General features: G+C 44.4%; 1 protein-coding gene across 4 annotated transcripts in view; it reads left to right on the top strand.

The window, feature by feature from the left end:
* Window positions 1-19206, top strand: part of LOC147458106 (uncharacterized) — a 108882-nt gene that overhangs the window by 36591 nt on the left and 53085 nt on the right. For 3 of the 4 annotated variants that reach the window (XM_086512845.1, XM_086512844.1, XM_086512843.1), the window contains exons 2-13: window positions 15071-15325; window positions 15653-15777; window positions 15871-15915; window positions 16222-16303; window positions 16449-16517; window positions 16593-16763; window positions 16867-17001; window positions 17246-17404; window positions 17507-17565; window positions 17767-17808; window positions 17929-18213; window positions 18929-19083. In XM_086512845.1, coding sequence (XP_086368971.1) covers window positions 15071-15325; window positions 15653-15777; window positions 15871-15915; window positions 16222-16303; window positions 16449-16517; window positions 16593-16763; window positions 16867-17001; window positions 17246-17404; window positions 17507-17565; window positions 17767-17808; window positions 17929-18213; window positions 18929-19083 — 1582 coding nt within the window. The remainder of the gene's footprint in view (window positions 1-15070; window positions 15326-15652; window positions 15778-15870; window positions 15916-16221; window positions 16304-16448; window positions 16518-16592; window positions 16764-16866; window positions 17002-17245; window positions 17405-17506; window positions 17566-17766; window positions 17809-17928; window positions 18214-18928; window positions 19084-19206) is intronic. The other variant, XM_086512846.1, reaches the window with a different exon arrangement.

Genomic DNA, 19206 nt, shown 5'->3' with positions numbered 1-19206 from the left:
GGGACATGACTCTCTTCCATGACCTTATGTCGCAGTGGCCTAGTGACACAAAGTCTGCCATGCATCATCATAAAACCATCTCTGAGGAGGTAGTGCTCGTGATGTTGCCCCTCTTGTAACTGTTCAAAGATCCTTGCAAAATCTTCATCAGCAGTATACTGTTCCTTCATGTCATCTAACTCATGATGATAAGGAATTGACACAGCTGAAATTTGTGGCTTTCTTGATAACGCATCAGCCACAACATTCTTCTTGTCTTCCACATGCATAATCTGGAAGTGAAACATGGAAAGAATGTTTGCCCATCGCATATGTTTTTCGGATAACTTTGACTGTGTCAAGAAGTATCGCAAGGTCTGATGATCTGTTTGGACAACAAAATCAGCACCTAAGAGGTAGTGCTTCCAACTAGAAAGCACATGAATCACGGCCAAGAGCTCTTTCTCATAGACTTGCATAGTCCTCTCTGGCCCTTGCAAAATTCGGCTTTCATAAGCTACTACCCGTCCATCTTGCATTAGCACTGCTCCGATGCTACTTCCACACGCGTCACAATGGACCACAAATGACTTCCTGAGATCTGGCAAAACAATAACTGGATCTGAAGTCAACTTTTCCTTTAAGAGACTAAAAGCTGAAATCTCTTTTTGGGTCCATCTGAAAGTGACCTCTTTCTTTTGCAATGCGTGAAGAGGCGATGCTATCTCTGCAAAATTTCTGATAAACCTTCTATAGTAGGAACACAATCCCAAGAAGCTTCTGACATCGTGCACAGTCTTCAAGTCTGGCCATGTCTTGATAGCTTCGACCTTTGCGGGATCCATTCTAACACCATCCTTTGAGACTATGTGGCCTAGAAAGTGGATCTCTTCAAGGAAGAATTCACTTTTCTTAGGATTGACAAGTAACCTGTGACTGCGCAGCTCTTCGAACACAATGGTCAAGTGACGCCTATGCTCCTCTTCATTCTTCGAATACACAATCATGTCATCGAAGAATGTTCCAACAAACTGTTGATGCGAGCGGAAAATCCGGTCCATCATTCTGTTGAACGTGGCAGGAGCATTTGTTAGCCCAAACGGCATCACTAGAAACTCATAAAGACCAAATGTCGTTCTAAACGCAGTCTTGTTCACATCCTCTGGGCTTATACGAATCTGATGGTACCCACTCTTCAGGTCTATCTTGCTGAAAATTGCAGCACCCTCTAAACGATCGAGAATATCATCAATGCGAGGAATAGGGAACCTATTCTTGATGGTATTCTTATTCAACGCACGGTAATCAATACACATGCGCCATGAGCCATCCTTCTTCTGCACTAGGAGCACTGGGGAGCAAAAGGGTGAAGAACTAGGCTGAATCAGCCCCTTCTCTAATAACTCCTCAACCTGGCCCATAATCTCTTTCTGTTGCGCCGCACTAACCCTGTAGGGAGGTCTATTTGGTGGGCTACACCATGGCACCAAATCTATCCGATGGTCCTCATCTCTCTGGCGGCAATTGCGACGGTAATGAATCAGAAAAACAGTCACTAAACTCTTGCAAAAATGCTGACCTTTCTTTATCTAACACAGATAAATTTGACTGATCCCTATCTGAGACATCACGTGCAAAAATCAAGTACACAGAAACATGATTCTTTATTACAGAAGTGATAGCAGAAGCAGATACAATAGGGACCGACTCTCCTTTAAGCTTTACATCCAAGATGTGAGTTTTGCCCCTATGCTGTACAGTGATCTTTTTGTTGTAGGCATCCAAGACTCCATGCACTCGGAACATCCACGGGATCCCCAACAAGGCGTCACAACCTTCCAGCGGCATGATGTAAAACTCTTCAGTGTCCACATACGACTGAATATGCAGACGCAGTTTTCCAATGATGGGAGTAACACACTCTGAGTGGCCAGGACATGCCAACCTTGCCTCTGCTGTGTACCCCATCTCTTCAGCTTTGATGCCGAGCTTCATAGCTAACTCTGGTGAGATAAAGTTGGCTTTGGCACCTGGATCAAAGAAGATGAGTGCCGTCTGATCCCTAACTTTACCCCATGCCCTGCATAACTCACTGGCATCTGTGCTGGGCCTGTCACCCACCATGTCTGGCACTAAACCTGCCGTGGGTTTAGGCTTCTTGCCTTTTTGGTCTTCTTTATCCTCTTAGTCAGCTGGCCTTTTCCTTTGTGGACAATTTATAGAAATATGACCAGGCTGCTCGCATATAAAGCATTTGTTCTCAGCCATTAGGACCTTCTTTTCCTCGAGCGACTTGCGCACAAAAGGCTTCCTTTTCTGTTTCTTTGCCTGCGCTCCAGAAGTCCCAGCTGAATCCTTGTCTTTGGTGGCCTGTTCTGACCCCTGTGACGCATCAGGAGCCGTTTTCACAAAGGGCTTCTTCGCTGAATTTTTCTTTTGCTGCCCTCCTTTATCACTGCTCGGAAATCCACTGTCCTCTCCTTTCAACAGGGCAAGACCAGTGTTCGCAACTTCCATGAGCTGAGTAAGGGTAGCCACTCTGTTCTTTGTACAGTAATCACGAAGCCCTTTAGGCAGCCCACAACAATACTTCTCTATCTGCTCTGTCAGTGGCACAAATCTGTAGGAGGTCACTGAGAGTAACGCTTTACAAAACCTCCTATTGTACTCCAGCAAGCTCTTGCACGAAGCTGAAGTAAGCTGGTGCCAATCTGTCAGGATATCGGCTTCAAATTCATTTGATAGCCAAGCAGATGCAAACATTTGCTTGAAGTAAACCCAAGTGGCGGTGCCTGTCCTTGCATTAACAATGTCGTCCACCATGTAAGCGCATTGTCCTTTAAGAAAGTGGCAGCTTTCCTGACCTTCGAGGCCTCTGTAAAATTCCCTCCCGCATAAGCTGTATCAAACTGCTGGAGGAAAGTGAGTGCCTTTGTCTTGTCCTCGAAACCATTGAAGGTAATGAACTTTACTGCTGCACCACCTTCTTTGTAAGCCTTCGGCTTCTCTAGTACCCCCAAATTGTCATACGGAATGGTCTGCAACATGGGCACTGTACTAGGCATGATCGGCACGTGTTGACCATTCACAATTTGCGTCGGAGGTGCGATATCTGGCTGCTGTCCAAAAAAACCAGCCATGCCAAAATGACCCTGTGGCACCCCAAACTGGCCCTGGTTGCCGTGGAAACCTTGCTGCATGCCGATAGTACCATACATGGGGTTTGGCATGATGCCTTGCATACCCCCGAACACTGTTCCTGGCATGTACGGCTGACTTCCAGGCGCATAACCAGCCATACTTTGGAACACTGATCCACCCCCGAAATACCCAGGATGTACCGTGGGTGGTGGAAAAACTGAGTGCATAGCCTGGTATCCAGCTCCCTGTCCATTCAAGACAGCATGCTGGCTCTGAAAGGTGGCGGGCTGAACTGGCATAACCTGTGGAATAGGCGTTCTAGCCACCTGTTCAAGCACGGGAGGAACCTGCTTTGGAGCCCCCGACTCCGCAACATGCGAGTGTTCCCTTTCCTCCTGCGCCACATGAAGTACCTGGGCTTGAGCTTCAACAAGCTCCGTACGCGGCGTAGGTTGCCTATTTTGCTGTTGCACTGATGGCGCTTGCAAGAATTCCATAAACCTCGGATTCTACACCAGCTGCGAAAAGACATTCACCGCGGCAACTAACTGAGTTTTAAACGCATCATTCTCAAGTTGCCCTGTCATAAAGCCCTGTACTACTGGAGGGACATCCACGTTGACAGTAGGTACAGACTGACGTGGCCGTGAGCTCTCGCCAATCTCAAAAACCATAGGAATCTCCTGCCTGTCCTTTGGAGAGGAACCCTCTTCCATAATTCCCTTCCCCTTGTCGGCCATAGTGTAATCCCCGCGTTCTTGCACTTTGTGTCTTTACCCTCAACAATCCAGGCTCACTCTTTGAGGAAAAAGTGATTGATGTCCCGGCAATGGAACCATGAAACCGGCCCGCAAGGCGGTAGGTGTTGGCTTTCACCCGAAATTCTTTACTTTAAACACATACACAGAGCACTTTGCAAAGAGAACCTGCGACGGGAGTTAACACTTGAATACACACACGGCTCGGAAGCTAGAATGCTCCGAGCAGACACCGACAACCTGTAGGCCCCAAAATTGGCGCCCCTTTCGGTATTTCTTTATTCTTTAGGAGGGTAAATTACAAGGTAAGGTCTTGGGAATCCTTCACGTGTATCCACCTAGATACCATTTGATTTGGCCAAATTTCGGTAGCATAACAGCCCCAAAACTTGCGCGAAACCAATTCCCCTGCTGGAACTCGCTTGCACTGTCGTATACCCTCTGATTCCTGTCCAAAAACAGTAAATTCAGCACGCTGTATTTACTGGTTTTTGCCCTGTTTTCAGCCCCAAACAGTCCCCTAACTGTCCTCTGCCAGTGGGGCACGATTCCCAATGGTCCTGGCGTCCGTACGGCTGAAAAACAGTGAATTTACAGCGCATACACAGCGCTGATTTTGCACCTGTACGGGGAGGTTATGACCCTCACCAGTGCCTGCTTTGGAGCAGCAACTAGCTACCCCTGTTCCTGCTCAAGGAGGCTCTTGCCTCAGCACAAAAGCATGAACCCACACAACTGTACATCAGTCAAATGAGGAGCCCTCTTGTGGGGCATCACATAACTGCAGGTAGGGGAGAGAGAGAGCAGTGTGTAGTGTGCAGGGCATCACTCTTAGCACCACACTGTACATGAGAGGGAAAGGAAGCACTCCATAGCTCTCAACCTGTGACAGGTTGCAAATGAAGCCTCTCCCTTCTCTAAATTCAGCGCCAATTCTTTTGCAAGAGGAAAGTGCATGAAAAGTTGACACTTGGCGCATTTACAAGCATTTTTCCGTTTCGGGCTCGCCGCTTAAAAATATCCTGACCGGTTGCCCAGTTGACTTCACGGCAGAGTTATAAAATGTTCCCCTAGTCATACCGGAGGTAATGACGCGAACACATTTCCCGGCCCAAAATAGCAGTTTCCTAAATTTTAGGAGATGCTTCCGTTGGGTTCCCATTGGTCTTCTGACCATCTATCCTCATTGGAGCCGCATCCAAAGGTGCAATGTGGCCCAACTGTCGGATACTTTTTGTTGGTAGTCCCACCTTGACTTTACGCCTTAATTGAGTTCACTTCCTAGTATCCACCAACTTGCTAAGTGCGACGGGGGGACCTATATGATCTTGCTTTGAGCCTAGACATCCTCTTACCATACGAATTCCAGTGCCGACCACTTCCCGTCTGCGGGTGAATCTACCGTTCACATTGGCCATACAATGTCCGACCGTTTGCTACTTCAAAAAGAGGGTCTTAAACAAGTAAAATAAACCCCATTGGAAAGAAACCAACAACCAAGGTTAGCAGTTGCCACATCTCTATGACATGGTTAATAACTGCCACGTCCTCGTGACATCGAAACAGTCCCGAAATTCAGCGATTAGAAGATCTCAGATTTCGGCCATCGTCGTCGTCATCGTCATCGTCATCGTCACCGTCGTCGTCATCGGCATAGACCAAGTTGCATAGTCCATTGCATACGCATTGTACACCTTTGTGCAATCAAAGAATAGACCACTCTCGCCGACGAGAGTGGGGCCTTTGGAGGAGGGTTTTACAACCTCTCGGGTGTCGTATCTCTTCTCTCTCCTTCTCTCAGTCTCATTCACTTGCACGCACAATATCCACTCACTTTGTTCGTGATCACAACACTCTACAAGACGGAAGGCTCTCTCCTTCCCAACGAACTAAAAGGAACCTTGAGCAATAAAGATCACTAATCGTGAGAAACTACAACATTCATTCCGCTGCACCTAACAGCCTAGCAGATACTCAGATTGTGAAACTTTACCTCGATGCTTTTGGTTTAGCATAGTCTACTCCAAATGGAACCCAGAATTCAGCTTGGCCAGAGATCTGGTGCAGCGGGATGCACAAGAGGGGAGTCACTCCACTCCTTTGTCAACAGATGCCTTGATTTAGATACTAGAGTCACTGATGTCTCTTTGAGCTTCAGGAATACTAAGAGCTGACAGTATTCTGCTGTATGACTTTATGAAATGGAGTTCCTGATAATGATATTGATTTGTTTCTTCACTTCTTTTGAGTGCACGAACTGATAGCCGAAATGACTGCAGCATTTTGGTCTGATTGATCTCGAATAGACATGGTTGCAATAGGGGTTAGTCAATCGGACATCGATGAGGTCCCGATTGGACCTAGATGTGATTGCTAACTACATTGCCGATAAATCATGGTCTAAGATCCGAATAAATGTTGAATGTCATGTGATGTCGTGTGATGTGACTGTTGTTTTGGTACATGTGCTAGATGTGTGTTCCTAGTACGTAGGTACTAACAGTCAGTGTCTGCTAAGACGGTTTATGGCTTTTGTCGGTTTTGCAGGTGTAATCGCGGTCGATTACAATGCTTTCAAGAGTGGGGTATGTCACAAAGTGATGACGTGGCTACGGGAAGCTGAAACCCTAAAATCCCTGTAAACCCTAAAAACTGCTAGAAACCCTAATTTGCAGCAAACCCTAAATTCTGGCTGAAACCCTAATTTCTGTCAACAAACCCTAATTTCTGCCGGAGGTGCCACGTGGCAGGGCAGTACGGATTTCCGGAAATCACGCCGGAATTTGTGCCGCAAATTGCGCTGATAGCTTTTGGGCGTTGCTTTTTGGGCTCCACGCCATGAGAGAGAGAGAACTTGCTTTAAAAAAAAAAAAGATACTCTCTAAGAGAAGAGAGAGAGAGAAAGAACTGATGCTTTCTATTTTGAAAAGCTTTTGGGGCTCTGCTTTTGGCATCCCTTGTACCTTTAAATACGTGGAGAGGGCTTCACTTCTCATAGCATTTGGACGCAGAGTCTGAGAGTGAAACCCTAGCCACACTCTTGTACTTTGATCTGATTAATATAAACAGAAATACCGAAAGGGGCGCCAGTCTTTGGGGCCAATATCTCTAGGCACGGAACCCCTGCCAGGCCAGTGCAAATCTATTGTGATCTATGAATTGTTTTGAAGTGGTTATTTGGTGTTGTCGCGGTTGATTCTTGACTTGGAGTGTCCAAGTCTGTTACAAAAACGTTGGTACACCTGCTATGTTCAAAGCTGAAAAACGTTGGATGGGCAGCCTTGGTGGCGTTAGTGGAAAACGCTAGGTCTAGGGTATGCTGGCGATGAGGGTATGAACCAAAAATGCCAGGCGCTTGTGGGTGCTGAGGGGTTCTTGCTGAGAGAGAGAGAGTACCTGTTGCCTGGGGCCTGTTGTGCTCCTTGCTCATCTGTCCAAGAGTGCTAGCTTTGGTTTGCTTATATACAAACTTAGCAAAATTGCCCTACCTACTTTTGTTGGAAAGTCACTTAAAAATAATAAGTGAAAAATGTCAAAAATAGGAAAAATAGGCTAAATGCACTGGAAAAATCCCCTAACTGACTCTAATGGATTCTGATGGGAATATTGATGATCATGCTGTGTGCAACCAGAGGATATGCATCTACACTAAGTGACTAGGCATGCACAGTCTACGAATAGACTCACCAAAGTGCCAGATCACTTCTAATCTAGATTGATTGGACTGACTGAACCCTGATCATGCTGTAGCTTGTCCACGGACACATAGGGGTGGATGTGTGACGCGACATTTCCGTTGTCACGTGGTGCCCCGTCCCCGTTACGGTGGTATCAAAGCTTTAGGTGTGTGCTTTTTTGAAAGCATACCGGTCCTATCAAAGGGCAGACAGAGCAAGGTGGCAGTTTACTGGAAAGTCTACTATAGAATCTTCGTGTCCCGACCCCGGACTTTTTAGCCACTCCTACCCTTACTTCAACGCGCATCGGGCGCGCTCCTGTCTTCATTGCTTTGTCTTACGGGGCATAAGCCATAAAGATCGTTTGCAACGGAAGACAATTATTATTATTATTTTTTTCGAATCATCGTTCTTTTTTCAGAGGCAATGTCATACAGTGGTGGATATCCATAGCTACGAAGCCGCACACGCCAAGGATTTGACAAGCTTTCAAGAATATTTTTTTTGCCCGAAGTTATATGCCTTCAGACATCTTTCTTCAAAGTGTAGCTTCTGGTAGAGTGGGGTATTTTGAAATGCTTGCCACGAAAACCCTAGCAGATTACAATTTCAAATTTTTGGACATCTCACAATAGGTGTCTCTTCTCGAGCTGATAATCTTGGAGATCCAGTGTGATTGTATATCTTGGGACTACCATCACCGCCACAGGAACATTGTCTGTCAAGGCTTGTTTCGACTATTCAAGAGCTTATGGACCATGCTGTGGTCGGCTACAAATTTATGGAAGAAATCTAACCCAAATTTTGGTGCAAGTTTCAGGATGGAAAGCCAGTCGTCTTTTCGAGCTCGATTGATGACAAGATTGCTTTTTATGTTTCAATTTTGTTGGAGAACTTGTTTGGTGTGTGCTTTGAAGTGTTAATTCCCGTTACAGGTTCCTTCTGCAAGGTTTCTTTGTGTGTTAAAGCTTAAAGTAAAGTGAGCCTCGGTTGATTTGTGGTGAAGACACAGAGTACAGGAACGCGGGATTCCACTATGGCCGACAAAGGGAAGGGCATTATGGAAGAGGGTCCCTCTTCACAGGTTACACAGGAAATTCCGCATGTTCCTACATTACCTTTTCAGCGTTTGCCCTGCCAAAAAGTGGTCAAATTAGGGCTGATTTTCTGCTTCGTTTTTAGGGTTTGCAAGTATGAACCAAGATGAGATAGCGAGAGGTCTTACGGTGGTAGATTGGCCACTAGATCTCCTGCGGGAGTGATGTGGATTTGCCAGGTGGCACGCTGCTCGTCGATTCTCTGAGGCAATTGCTTGGATTCTTTGATGCATTGGTAAATCATCTTGAAATTTGAGCTTACTTGGTCGTGGGTAGTACGCGATACTGTTGTGGAATTATGCTCGTTTGCAGAGGCAAGAGCCTCTTGCACATGTAAAAGTTAAGGGACAGGTTGCAAGATGCTATGTGGTAAAGTTCGAGAAGTATCCACTTATGGATGCAAAGTGGATGGAAGAGCATGAACTGTCAAAGTCACCAAATGTATTGTAGCTTTACCTTGAGGCCTTTGGGTTAGAGCCTACGTATGCCCCAACCCAACGTCTGCAAAGGAGGGGTGATGATAGAACTAGCACATCAAATGTACTCATGGATTCAGTGCAATAGCTGTGTACATTGTTTGACAAAAGTATGAAGGTCTCATTAACTCATTTGTACACACGTTTTGACAGTCTTTCTTGCGGATACATGCGATGATAAAAGGGTGCTCACCACACTAAATCATGTATGTCATGTATATATGGCACACAATTGAGGAGGTTTGCGATTTTAAGAGGGTGGTATGTCACGAGGACGTGGCAATTGATAACTCGAGTTATTCTTTCTGATGATTTTTGTTTAATTTTTGGGACCCTCTTTTTGAAGTTGCAAATGGTCGGACATTGTATGGCCAGTGTGGAACAATAGTTTCACCCGCAGATAGAAAGTTGGTCGGCACTGGAAGTTCAGTAGTAAAAGGGTGTCTAGGCTCAATTCAAAGTCATTTAGGTCCCCTCGCCACACTTAATAAGTTGGTGGATACTAGGAAATTAACTTAATCGAGGCACAGTGCCAAGGTGGGGTCACAAAGAGAAAATCCCTGGAAGATGGTCAGATGACCAGTGAGAGTCCAATGGAAGCATTTCCTAGGGAACTTCTATTTTGCGCCACGTTCGCATCATGTGCTCTAGAATGACAAGAGGATCATGTTATTACTCTGCTGCAAAGTCAACTGATGCACCAGTTGAGAGATTTTTAAGCGAGAAGCCCAATGCAAGGAAATTGCATGCATGAGTGCCAAGTGGCACTTTTTGGCCAATTTACCAAGTCTGGGAGAACAGAATGCGTAATTGATTTTTTGGAGTAGTTTTGGAGGCTGATAACTCTGATTTTCAGCCATTTCTGCAGTTTCGAGCTTCCAATGACTTTACCTAGGACCAAGGAGCTCATTTTCAACATTGGAAGGCATCAGATGCGTGTTTACAGGGCCGTTTTGCTGCGTTTTCAGCGTTACACAGGTTTTGGCAGCCATGGAAGTCTTTCCCTTTTGCATCTATTTGTTCACAGATACATTACAGGTCAAGCACATAAGAGGGGGCGCTCGATTTATGTTGGAGGGATGCTTCATTGAGAACCTGTCACATGTTAAGAGCTAATGTGTGCAAGCTTTCCCTCTCATGTACAGTGTAGTGCAAGAAGTGATGTCTAGCACACTCTACGCTGCTCTCTCTCCCCCCTACGTGCAGTAACGTGATGCCCCACAAGAGGGCTCTTCATTTGACCTATGTACAATTGTGTGGTCTTATGCTTCTATGCCAAGGCAAGAGCAGGAACAAGATTCGCTAACTGTTGCTTCAAAATCATGCACCGGTGAGGGTAATAACCTCACCTTACAGGTGCATTTTCAGCGCTGGTTATGTGCTGCTTTTGGACTGTTTTGCAGCCGCATGGATGCCAGAAGCATTGGGAACAATGCCCCACTGTTAGAGGACAGTTCCGGGACTGTTTATGGCTGAAAACAGGGTAAAAACCAGTAAATACAGCGAGCTGTAATTGCTGTTTTTGGGTTGAAAACAGAGGGTTTATGTCTTTGGAAGCGAGTTCCAGAAGGGGATTTGTTCAGGGCGAGTTTTGGGGCCGTTATGTTGCCGAAATTTTGCCAAAACAGGTGTAATCTAGTTGGATACAGGTGAAAATCCCCAGGACACTAATTTTGTAACTTTACCCTCTAAAGGAATAAACAAATACCGAAAGGGGCACCAATTTTTGGGGCCTACAGGTTGTTGGGGTGCTCGGAGCATTCTAGCTTCTGATCTGTGTGTCCTTTGATTCCCGTTACAGGTTCCTTTTGCAAGGTTTCTCTATGTGTTAAAGCTTAAAGTAAAGTTTCGAGTGAAAGCCAAAGTCCACCGCCCTACGGGCCGGTTACATTAGGTCGGAGACTCTCTCGGAGTTTTTGCTGAGAAGCCTTGGGAAGAGCCTTCTCCACCCACTTCTTAACCATAAATCACCTGGTTGCTAAGGAAGCTTGGTGGCCAGAGACTTGGTTTTGATCACGAGTTCTGCAAAAGTCTCATTTGTTTGGAGCATCAGGTTGGCCAACTCATCCAGAACCTTCTCTTGGAAGTCCTTTGGTCTGACAGCTTCACATAACTGCTTTCGTAATGTGGCCCAAGTCATAAAGTAGTTCTCTGCAAATTGATTGTACCATTTTTTTGCTAAGCCATCCAAGGTTGATGGGAAGAGTACTAGGTAGGTGTCCTCTCTGTTGAGACCACGACCCTTGTAGAGGGATACAAATCTTCTAGCATGGTTGTCTACATCCTCTGTGGAGAAACCTTTGAAAGTCGGGAACTTCATGTTCACCTTAGCCAGAACGCTCGTCAGCTCCTCCATGGCTATCTGCTCTTGAGCTTGTTGCTCAAGAGGTTGCTGTAACACAGTGGGTGAGAACTATACTAGGGAAGGTGACTTGGGAGGTGAAGAACTGGCTGAGGGAGTGGAGGTAGTCGCGTAGGAAGGCAAGGGTAACGCGGATAGTGGACTTCTACTCGGCACAAAGGGCTGGCACTTTTGATGGTAGTACTTCAAAGGACTCAGTAGTGGACTTTGTCGATCTTTGGATTGCCTCGTACGTGTCATGCAATAATAATCAGAAGCCCACCCAAGCTTTGGGCACAAAGGTCTTTAACTTACTGAACATTGGGCGAGATTCCACTAGACTAGGGTGAGTGACTAGACCACTTGGCTAGACTTGGACGAGAGACAACTAGACCAGCTGGTCTAGACTAAACTAGTCTAGACTAAGCTGGTCGAGGGGAAGCTAGACGAGACTAAGCTGGACAAGAGCAGTCGAGACTAGCAGACCAACACAGGCGAGAGCTTAAACCAGCTAGCTCCTCGAGAGCAGTCGAGACTAGCAGACCAACACAGGCGAGAGCTTAAACCAGCTAGCTCCTCGACCTGTAGGCTCAATGGAGCGAGACTTCAATCACAAATGAGAGCACCTATAGCGGGAATAATGTGTCGTGCTCTCTACAGTGGGTGCTCCTTAGTGCAATGTGCGTGAAACCTCACTCCACAGAATGAAACACTGAAAACAATGAATAAAAGAGCAACGCAACGACTCAACAGTATGCCCTGAACAACATGGGACTCGACTAACTCAAACGAACGAGCACAGACTCTGGCATGGCAGCACACTCATCTCCATGCCCAAAACTCACGGGTACAATGGGGTGTCGAGGCTCAAATGTGCAGGGAGAGTGCAGACGTGCAAGTGCTAAATTGATAATTGACCCAAGACTCTAGACTCGAGACAATAGAGAGTGTGTACTCCATGACTAGAACAATTGAGCATATATACAATCATAAAGAAGAGACAACAGCTAACAAAATATCATTGACAGTCCAGCTACATCTATCGCCAAACTGTGGTGGTGACGAATTGGCCACGGTGTCCACTAGACCACCACTCCATGTATCTGCCATGTGTCACTGCGCGACGACGAGAGTCCACCTAATGTGAACCCAACGAGAGTCTACCCAGTGTGAACAAAGATAAACTCTAATTGTAACTGTCTATCCAGTGCAAGTGACACTGTAACTGTAGGCCTGCTATAACCGAAAGGGGCAATAAGGTTTGGGGCTAGTGCTCTCTCGGGGTGGAACTCCGCCACTCCTCGTCTCGTGTGTCGTCAATCTCTTTCAATTCATTTGTTATTTGAAGTGCTTAAAGTTGTTCAATCTGTTCTTTTCCATTCGCACGTGGTGCTTGTCCCCGTTACAGGGGGCAAACCTATAAAGCAGTCTTTACCAACTTATGGGACCTTGTCCATAGGATTTCTTCTTGTGCTTTTTGCCCTTCTTCTCCCTAAAAGACTCTTTCTCAGATGACTTGGACATTGGCTCATCCGTGATCTCGTAAGTCAAGGGACGTAAGTCCATTGCTTGTGAAAAGAAGCAGGTATCCCAAAAACGTTGACTATAAGTAGCCAAAGTATCATCTTCCCACATCTTCAGATGTTTCCATGCTGTAATCAAGTCTTGCTCATACGTCTGTGTCGACAGTAGGAAGAAAACAATTTCTTGAATTCCACCCACTTGGTCAGTCCGTTGCTATAAAGAAGAGAAAAGATGCCACCTTTCATACTTTGGTGTTAAACTCTTGTATGAAAGAAAGAGCTCGATGGGTATCAAATTGTTGGCGTTCTTGCTCTTTGTGCTCTTCCGCTTTCTCTTCCACATACTCGTACGACTACTCTTCTTCCTTATGATTAAGGGGCGCTGCTTTCATGGTCGATAGAGGCATCGATCCCTCAACCAGGATCCCCTGGCGTTATTTCTTTATTTCATTGAAGGGTTGTGGTTACAGCTTTCCCAAGTGATCATACTCACAATTTGGTAAAATCTTTGAGTTGCAATTTGAGAACCAATGATACCTTGACGTCTCTTTATAGGCACTTAACCCCAAAAGCATAGTCACCACCCAAACGGAAGAACCAGAGTTTTGGTCAAGACCAAAACAGACAAGAAATGTAGTGTTTTTTCAAATTTAAAAATTAACATAGTGCACAAAGCACTATAGAACTTGAACATACGCAAAGCCAGACATAGAACCATCCAAAATGCCCACAAGCCACAATAAGTGTCTTTAGAAGCCACAAGTCACTCTCAACTTTCAAGTACTTGCTGAACAGAGAGAGAGGAGTATACACAGATTGCAATTTGCAAAGTTTGCATACAAAGAAGCATAGTCGCATAAAAATGGTATGTAGGCGAAATGAGGATTGATTGCAGAATAAAAGGAGTCGAAAACGGCTGGGAAATGGCAGTTTGTTTCTTTGGGCAAGAAACGATGTTTCTTGTTATGGGTGGCCACAAGCAACTTAAAAGTCCTTTTTTTTTAACAGCAATGCGCAAAAGCACAATTATATGATATCAATAACTCTCACTCAAAAGCACTAAGTCATGCACCTAAAAAACAGCATCCCAACATAAAAGTAGCCATGCACCTTCCGTACGTTATGCCACGTCATCAGTCATGTCAGCATGCCACATCAGCAATATGTATCATCAGCCATGTCATTGGCCATGTCAACTGCACAGTAACTTGGGTGATAACGTTCCGGGCTCTACTCTCTCCGGTCTGGTACGATCATGACATGTCACCACTTTGTCACAAATAGAAACGAGACAAACGGAAATGGAAAGCTTGTGAAGTTTGGGAAAGAGTATGTGTATGGGAGTGGGAAAAGTGCAAACAGAATGAAAATGGGAAAATGTGCAATTTTAGGAAAGTTACTAGGGGTATGCGTGACTACCACATCAGGAATAGATATGCTAATTTTGGTCACACAATCCAGCCATTATTCTCCAGCATAATGTCTGCCATTGGGTGGCTACCATGAGGTCTGAGTCAGGGGTTCACTCTCTCTTTGGGGAGGAACTTGGATTCCATGAAAAACATTAATAGCTCCTTTTAGATGCCCAGGGTTTTTGCTCTTGGAGCTCACACAAGATCAAGTTGGTCAAACGGACTGGCAAAAGGTAGGGAGGGTACTTGCTTTAGATTGATGCATCATGCCTGGTTTTTTGACAAACACATTGATGCATCATTAGGTGCATGTAGGCCTATCAAAAGCAATTATCATCTTTGCTTGCTTATTTAGTTTGGATGGCTGTACGTCATTCAGGTTGGCTGAGACGTTTTCAATTTTCATGGGGGAAGTAGAGAAATAAAGTGTCTTCTGTCAAAAGTGTTTGCCTCATGACTATTGTGCTGTCTACAGTATTAAAATAGGTGAGAAGCATTCTGAGATTGAGATATGTGAATGCAAGCACCCTATTCAATTTACGCATGTGCTTTTGTACCTTGTTGAAGGACTTATGCTAGATGTGAAGGCTCATAGAATGATTGATGCTATGGATTTTACTCTCTAGTTGAGTTTCTTAAGGTTGATGCACGCCTTGTCGTTGCCAGGATGATATACGCAGAGAGGCTCAAACCATGAGTTTGATCAATCATCCAAATGTGGTCAAATCGTATTGTTCCTTTGTGGTGGACCGCAGCTTGTGGGTTGTGATGCCGTACATGGCAGGAGGTTCATGCTTACATATCATGCAGTCTGCATACCCTGATGGATTTGAAGAACCCATTATAGCTTCATTCCTAAAGGAGACTTTAAAGGCTCTAGAATATTTGCACCATCAGGGTCATATCCATCGCGATGTGAAGGTAAACTCAAGGATTTCCTTGTCTCCTCCTGGTCATTCAAACTTAGAAGCTATATGATATTATCTTGCTTTTGTGAATCGTGTTTTTCAAAGTGCTTAAAAATAAATTCTTTAGTTTGTTTTGGGTGCATTTAGTAAGCACAAAGTTCTTCAAATTATTATTTTTTAATCGATGTTGCAGAATCTTCTCTCTGTTCGAAGTACCTTTCTTCCGGTGGCTGCTTGGCTTCATAATGTTGTGGAATAAAATATTTAGTCTTTAACATGTCGATGGAATTTTTTTGGCTTCTCTATCGTTTTGTCTGTGCCATCTCTTTGTGGTGTTCAGGCAGGAAACATTCTAGTTGATGGTAGTGGAGCTGTGAAACTAGGAGACTTCGGTGTCTCAGCATGCATGTTTGACACAGGTGATAGGCAAAGGGCCAGAAATACTTTTGTTGGGACCCCATGCTGGTATGAATCAATCTTATGAGACATCATTCTAAACCTATCATTTGGCCAATCTTTGCAATGCATTAAGAGATTAAAATGAGTTTTCACTTTCAGGATGGCACCTGAAGTGATGGAGCAAGTACATGGCTACGATTTCAAGTGAGTCAATATGGTACCTTTTTCAATTGAAACATGAAGGTTTTGATCCACTCGTAAATTCAACTTGAAGTCTACTTGCAAGTTGTCAAGTTTTTCACATTGCTTCTTGTCTCACCTAATGAAATCCAAACTTTAAACAAAGAGGAGGTAGGCATAAAGGGGCATGTCCTGTGTCTGATGCTACCATCGTGGACCGATCACCAGGTCTTTGATGTATTGTTTGGTCCACAAACAGTAAAATAACTTTATGCTTGGGTGCGCAATTTAGCTTTTCTTCTTGAAAATTATGAATTTTACCTTTTGCAGGGCTGATATATGGTCCTTTGGGATCACAGCCTTGGAGCTAGCACATGGGCATGCCCCGTTTTCGAAGTACCCTCCCATGAAGGTTTCTAGATAGATTTGTTTCTTGCTGCTCAGATTGTTGACTTAGTGTACAATATTGTCATAAATTGCATTCTGCACGTAAATTTGGATACGCACCTTTTGCTCGAGATTGTATATGTGCATACATTTAATATGTCTTTTTGCAGGTCCTTCTCATGACGCTACAGAATGCACCACCTGGCCTTGACTACGAAAGAGACAAACGCTTTTCGAAGGTAAGCCAGATGTTATTATCTTGAATTACCAAAATCATTTGTAATTAATCCTGTTCTCATGCTTGTGATTGACAGTCATTCAAGGAGATGATAGCTATGTGTCTTGTAAAAGACCCAACAAAGCGACCAAGTGCAGAAAAATTACTCAAGCATTCTTTCTTCAAGCATACTCGTCCTGCAGAGTATGTTGCACGCACAATATTGGGTCCCCTTCCTCCTCTCTGGGAACGGGTGAATGATTTGAAGGTTTGTGTAGGCTCTTATCTTATAAGGCATTGATGATCTTTCAAGGGGTTTCACGAAAAAGAGTATTGTTCTGATTGTTCTATTTCAATGAAAGTTTTGACAGGTCAAGGATGCTGCGCGTCTGGCTCAGAAGAAAATGCCTTATGGGGAACAAGAGGAACGATCTCAAAATGAGTACAAGCGTGGTGTCAGCGCATGGAATTTTGACTTAGAGGACTTGAAGGCTCAAGCCGCCCTGGTATGATTGATATACTATCTGGTGCAGAACTTGCAACAGATGAATAGTAAGATTGTCTTGTCACTTTCAGTCATAGGCGATCTGTAGATAGCAAGCTTTATCAGTGTTTGTTTTCCTTTCATTGATTGTGTTTTAACTCTTTGCTTGTGATGGATTTAAGGGTATCCTATGTGTGGTGCTGCTTTTGATTTACTGATCGAACAATTTTTTGGGCTCATTGTAAACCAAATCATACCTCTAACAGGATGATGTGGAGCCTTTTTCTGGGACAGTTGAGAAGCTTGATACCGATGGTCGAGAATCAGCTGAGGTATTATCACCAACAGTCTGCTCAGAGAATGATGCTGATATGCTTTTACAGCCAACAAAAATTCGATCAGAAAAGGCTGATGGCACAATGGATGTATGTATCTATTGCTAGCTTATATTGGAACGCTGTGTTTGAGGTTTGAGAAGGTCTAACCTTTTCTTATGCATGCGTTTGATATTCTGTGTGAATTTTTAGGCAGGTGAGCAAGCTGTGCGTGGGAAATCAGTACCTTTGCTAGCGTCAAATGGATCCAGGTAAGCAGTTACATGTAATTAAGGTTTCGTGCTGGTTTGAAACTCATTACTATTTTATATTCTACTGCTTGACATGGAAGACAGATTTTATTTTTATTATTAGTTTTGAGCTAGGCAGACTAAGTATGAGTGGCTTTTTTCAAAGCTGCAAGCATTTACGACTGGTTCACTCAGTTTTACTGATGCAAATGGTTTTTGCAGATTGGAGCATTCTCTCACGGGAAAGAAAGAGCCTAAGCACATGTGAGCTTCTCTATGCCATTGCTTTAAGCATTCAAAAGTAGTAATTGTTGTAGTGGAATTCAGTCTCAAAGAGCAAGCAGGAACTTAAGGTCCATGCCTGAAATCAATGCCGTGCTGCAGTGGTCGCTTTGATGTTTTTGAAGATGATCCGGATCAAGAGAGTACAGATTCACCAGGGATGAACTCAAAGATATCACAACAGGAGACAGAAGAGGAAGTAGGGGCAGAAACAAAACTCAATGGAAGCGATCAGATGGAGATGGGACGTAGTAATATGGAGAATGAGAAGGGAAGAAAGATGGAGCTGATTTCAGATGATGCTAGGGTGCAGGAACAAGATCCTTCTCAACGAGCATCCAGTGGAGTCCTAGTGACCGATTCTGATGAAACGAGAGAGGGAGACAGGTAGGATAGGAATGCCTTTTTAGGTGTCCAATATGATGCTAGGTTTCCCTTGGCTGACTGTGTTGTGCAAACCTGTTCTCGCGGGTCCTGGATTTTGCATTAGACTTGTTTTTGTTAAAGAATGTGGGTCATGTTGCCTGCAGAGTGCTGACAGATTTGAAATGCTTCTTTTAGCTCGGCCAAGAGTTGCTTGATATGCTTACTGCATCTTATTCAAAGGGCTGAAGGCTTCTTAAATTTGCATGGTTTTGAGGTTGTTTGCCTGCTAAGAAAGAAACTTTTTGGGCAATCTCATCAATAGCTAACACCTAATGCTGGAGTATGTTTTTTTTTGGTACTATTTGCTTTTGCATCTCTTTAAACCCAAACCTCCCACCCCCGGTGGCCCTCCCCTCTTCCCTTCCCCATTATCTCTTTTATCCCTCTGTTAGTTCTGAGTGTGTAATTTAAGTTGACCTTGTGAAGTCACATATATATTTCCTTTTCACGAGATTCTTGTTTTCCAAGCTGGAGGAGTGAAGGCATATAGTACTCCGTGCTGCTTTGCGAACATTGTTTTTTCTAAGCAAGGGTTTGCTGGCACACCAGTGGTTCAGTCAAGACCTCTCTTCTTTGACCTAGAACAGGCTTTTTGAATAATATACCGATGTACTATCAAGCCAACTATTGCACATCAACGATCAAGGCTGATAATTCATTTCTTTCTTTTAAACAGTGAGGTTCGAACAAGTATTAAAGTTGCGGAGGAAAATGCTCGATCCCCCCAGTTATTAAAAGACAAGTCACTTAGTGGCCCTTTACAGTATTCTGGCACAGCCCTAGAGAGCCACTCGTCTTCAAATGGTGCAAACCCATCCAAGCCATCCACTGGTATGATCTTGTTTATCTTCATTAAATTTCACTTTCCAATCAGACTGCTTGTCATATGATAGGTTATATAAAGAATTACCTTTGTAACAAGATATTACAAGTTGCACATCTCAACTGAGCAAA

The sequence above is a fragment of the Adiantum capillus-veneris genome, chromosome 5, assembly GCF_014529385.1.
Source record: "Adiantum capillus-veneris isolate H3 chromosome 5, ASM1452938v2, whole genome shotgun sequence".
Lineage (NCBI taxonomy): Eukaryota > Viridiplantae > Streptophyta > Polypodiopsida > Polypodiales > Pteridaceae > Adiantum > Adiantum capillus-veneris.
This window is presented reverse-complemented; position numbering and strand designations above follow the sequence as displayed.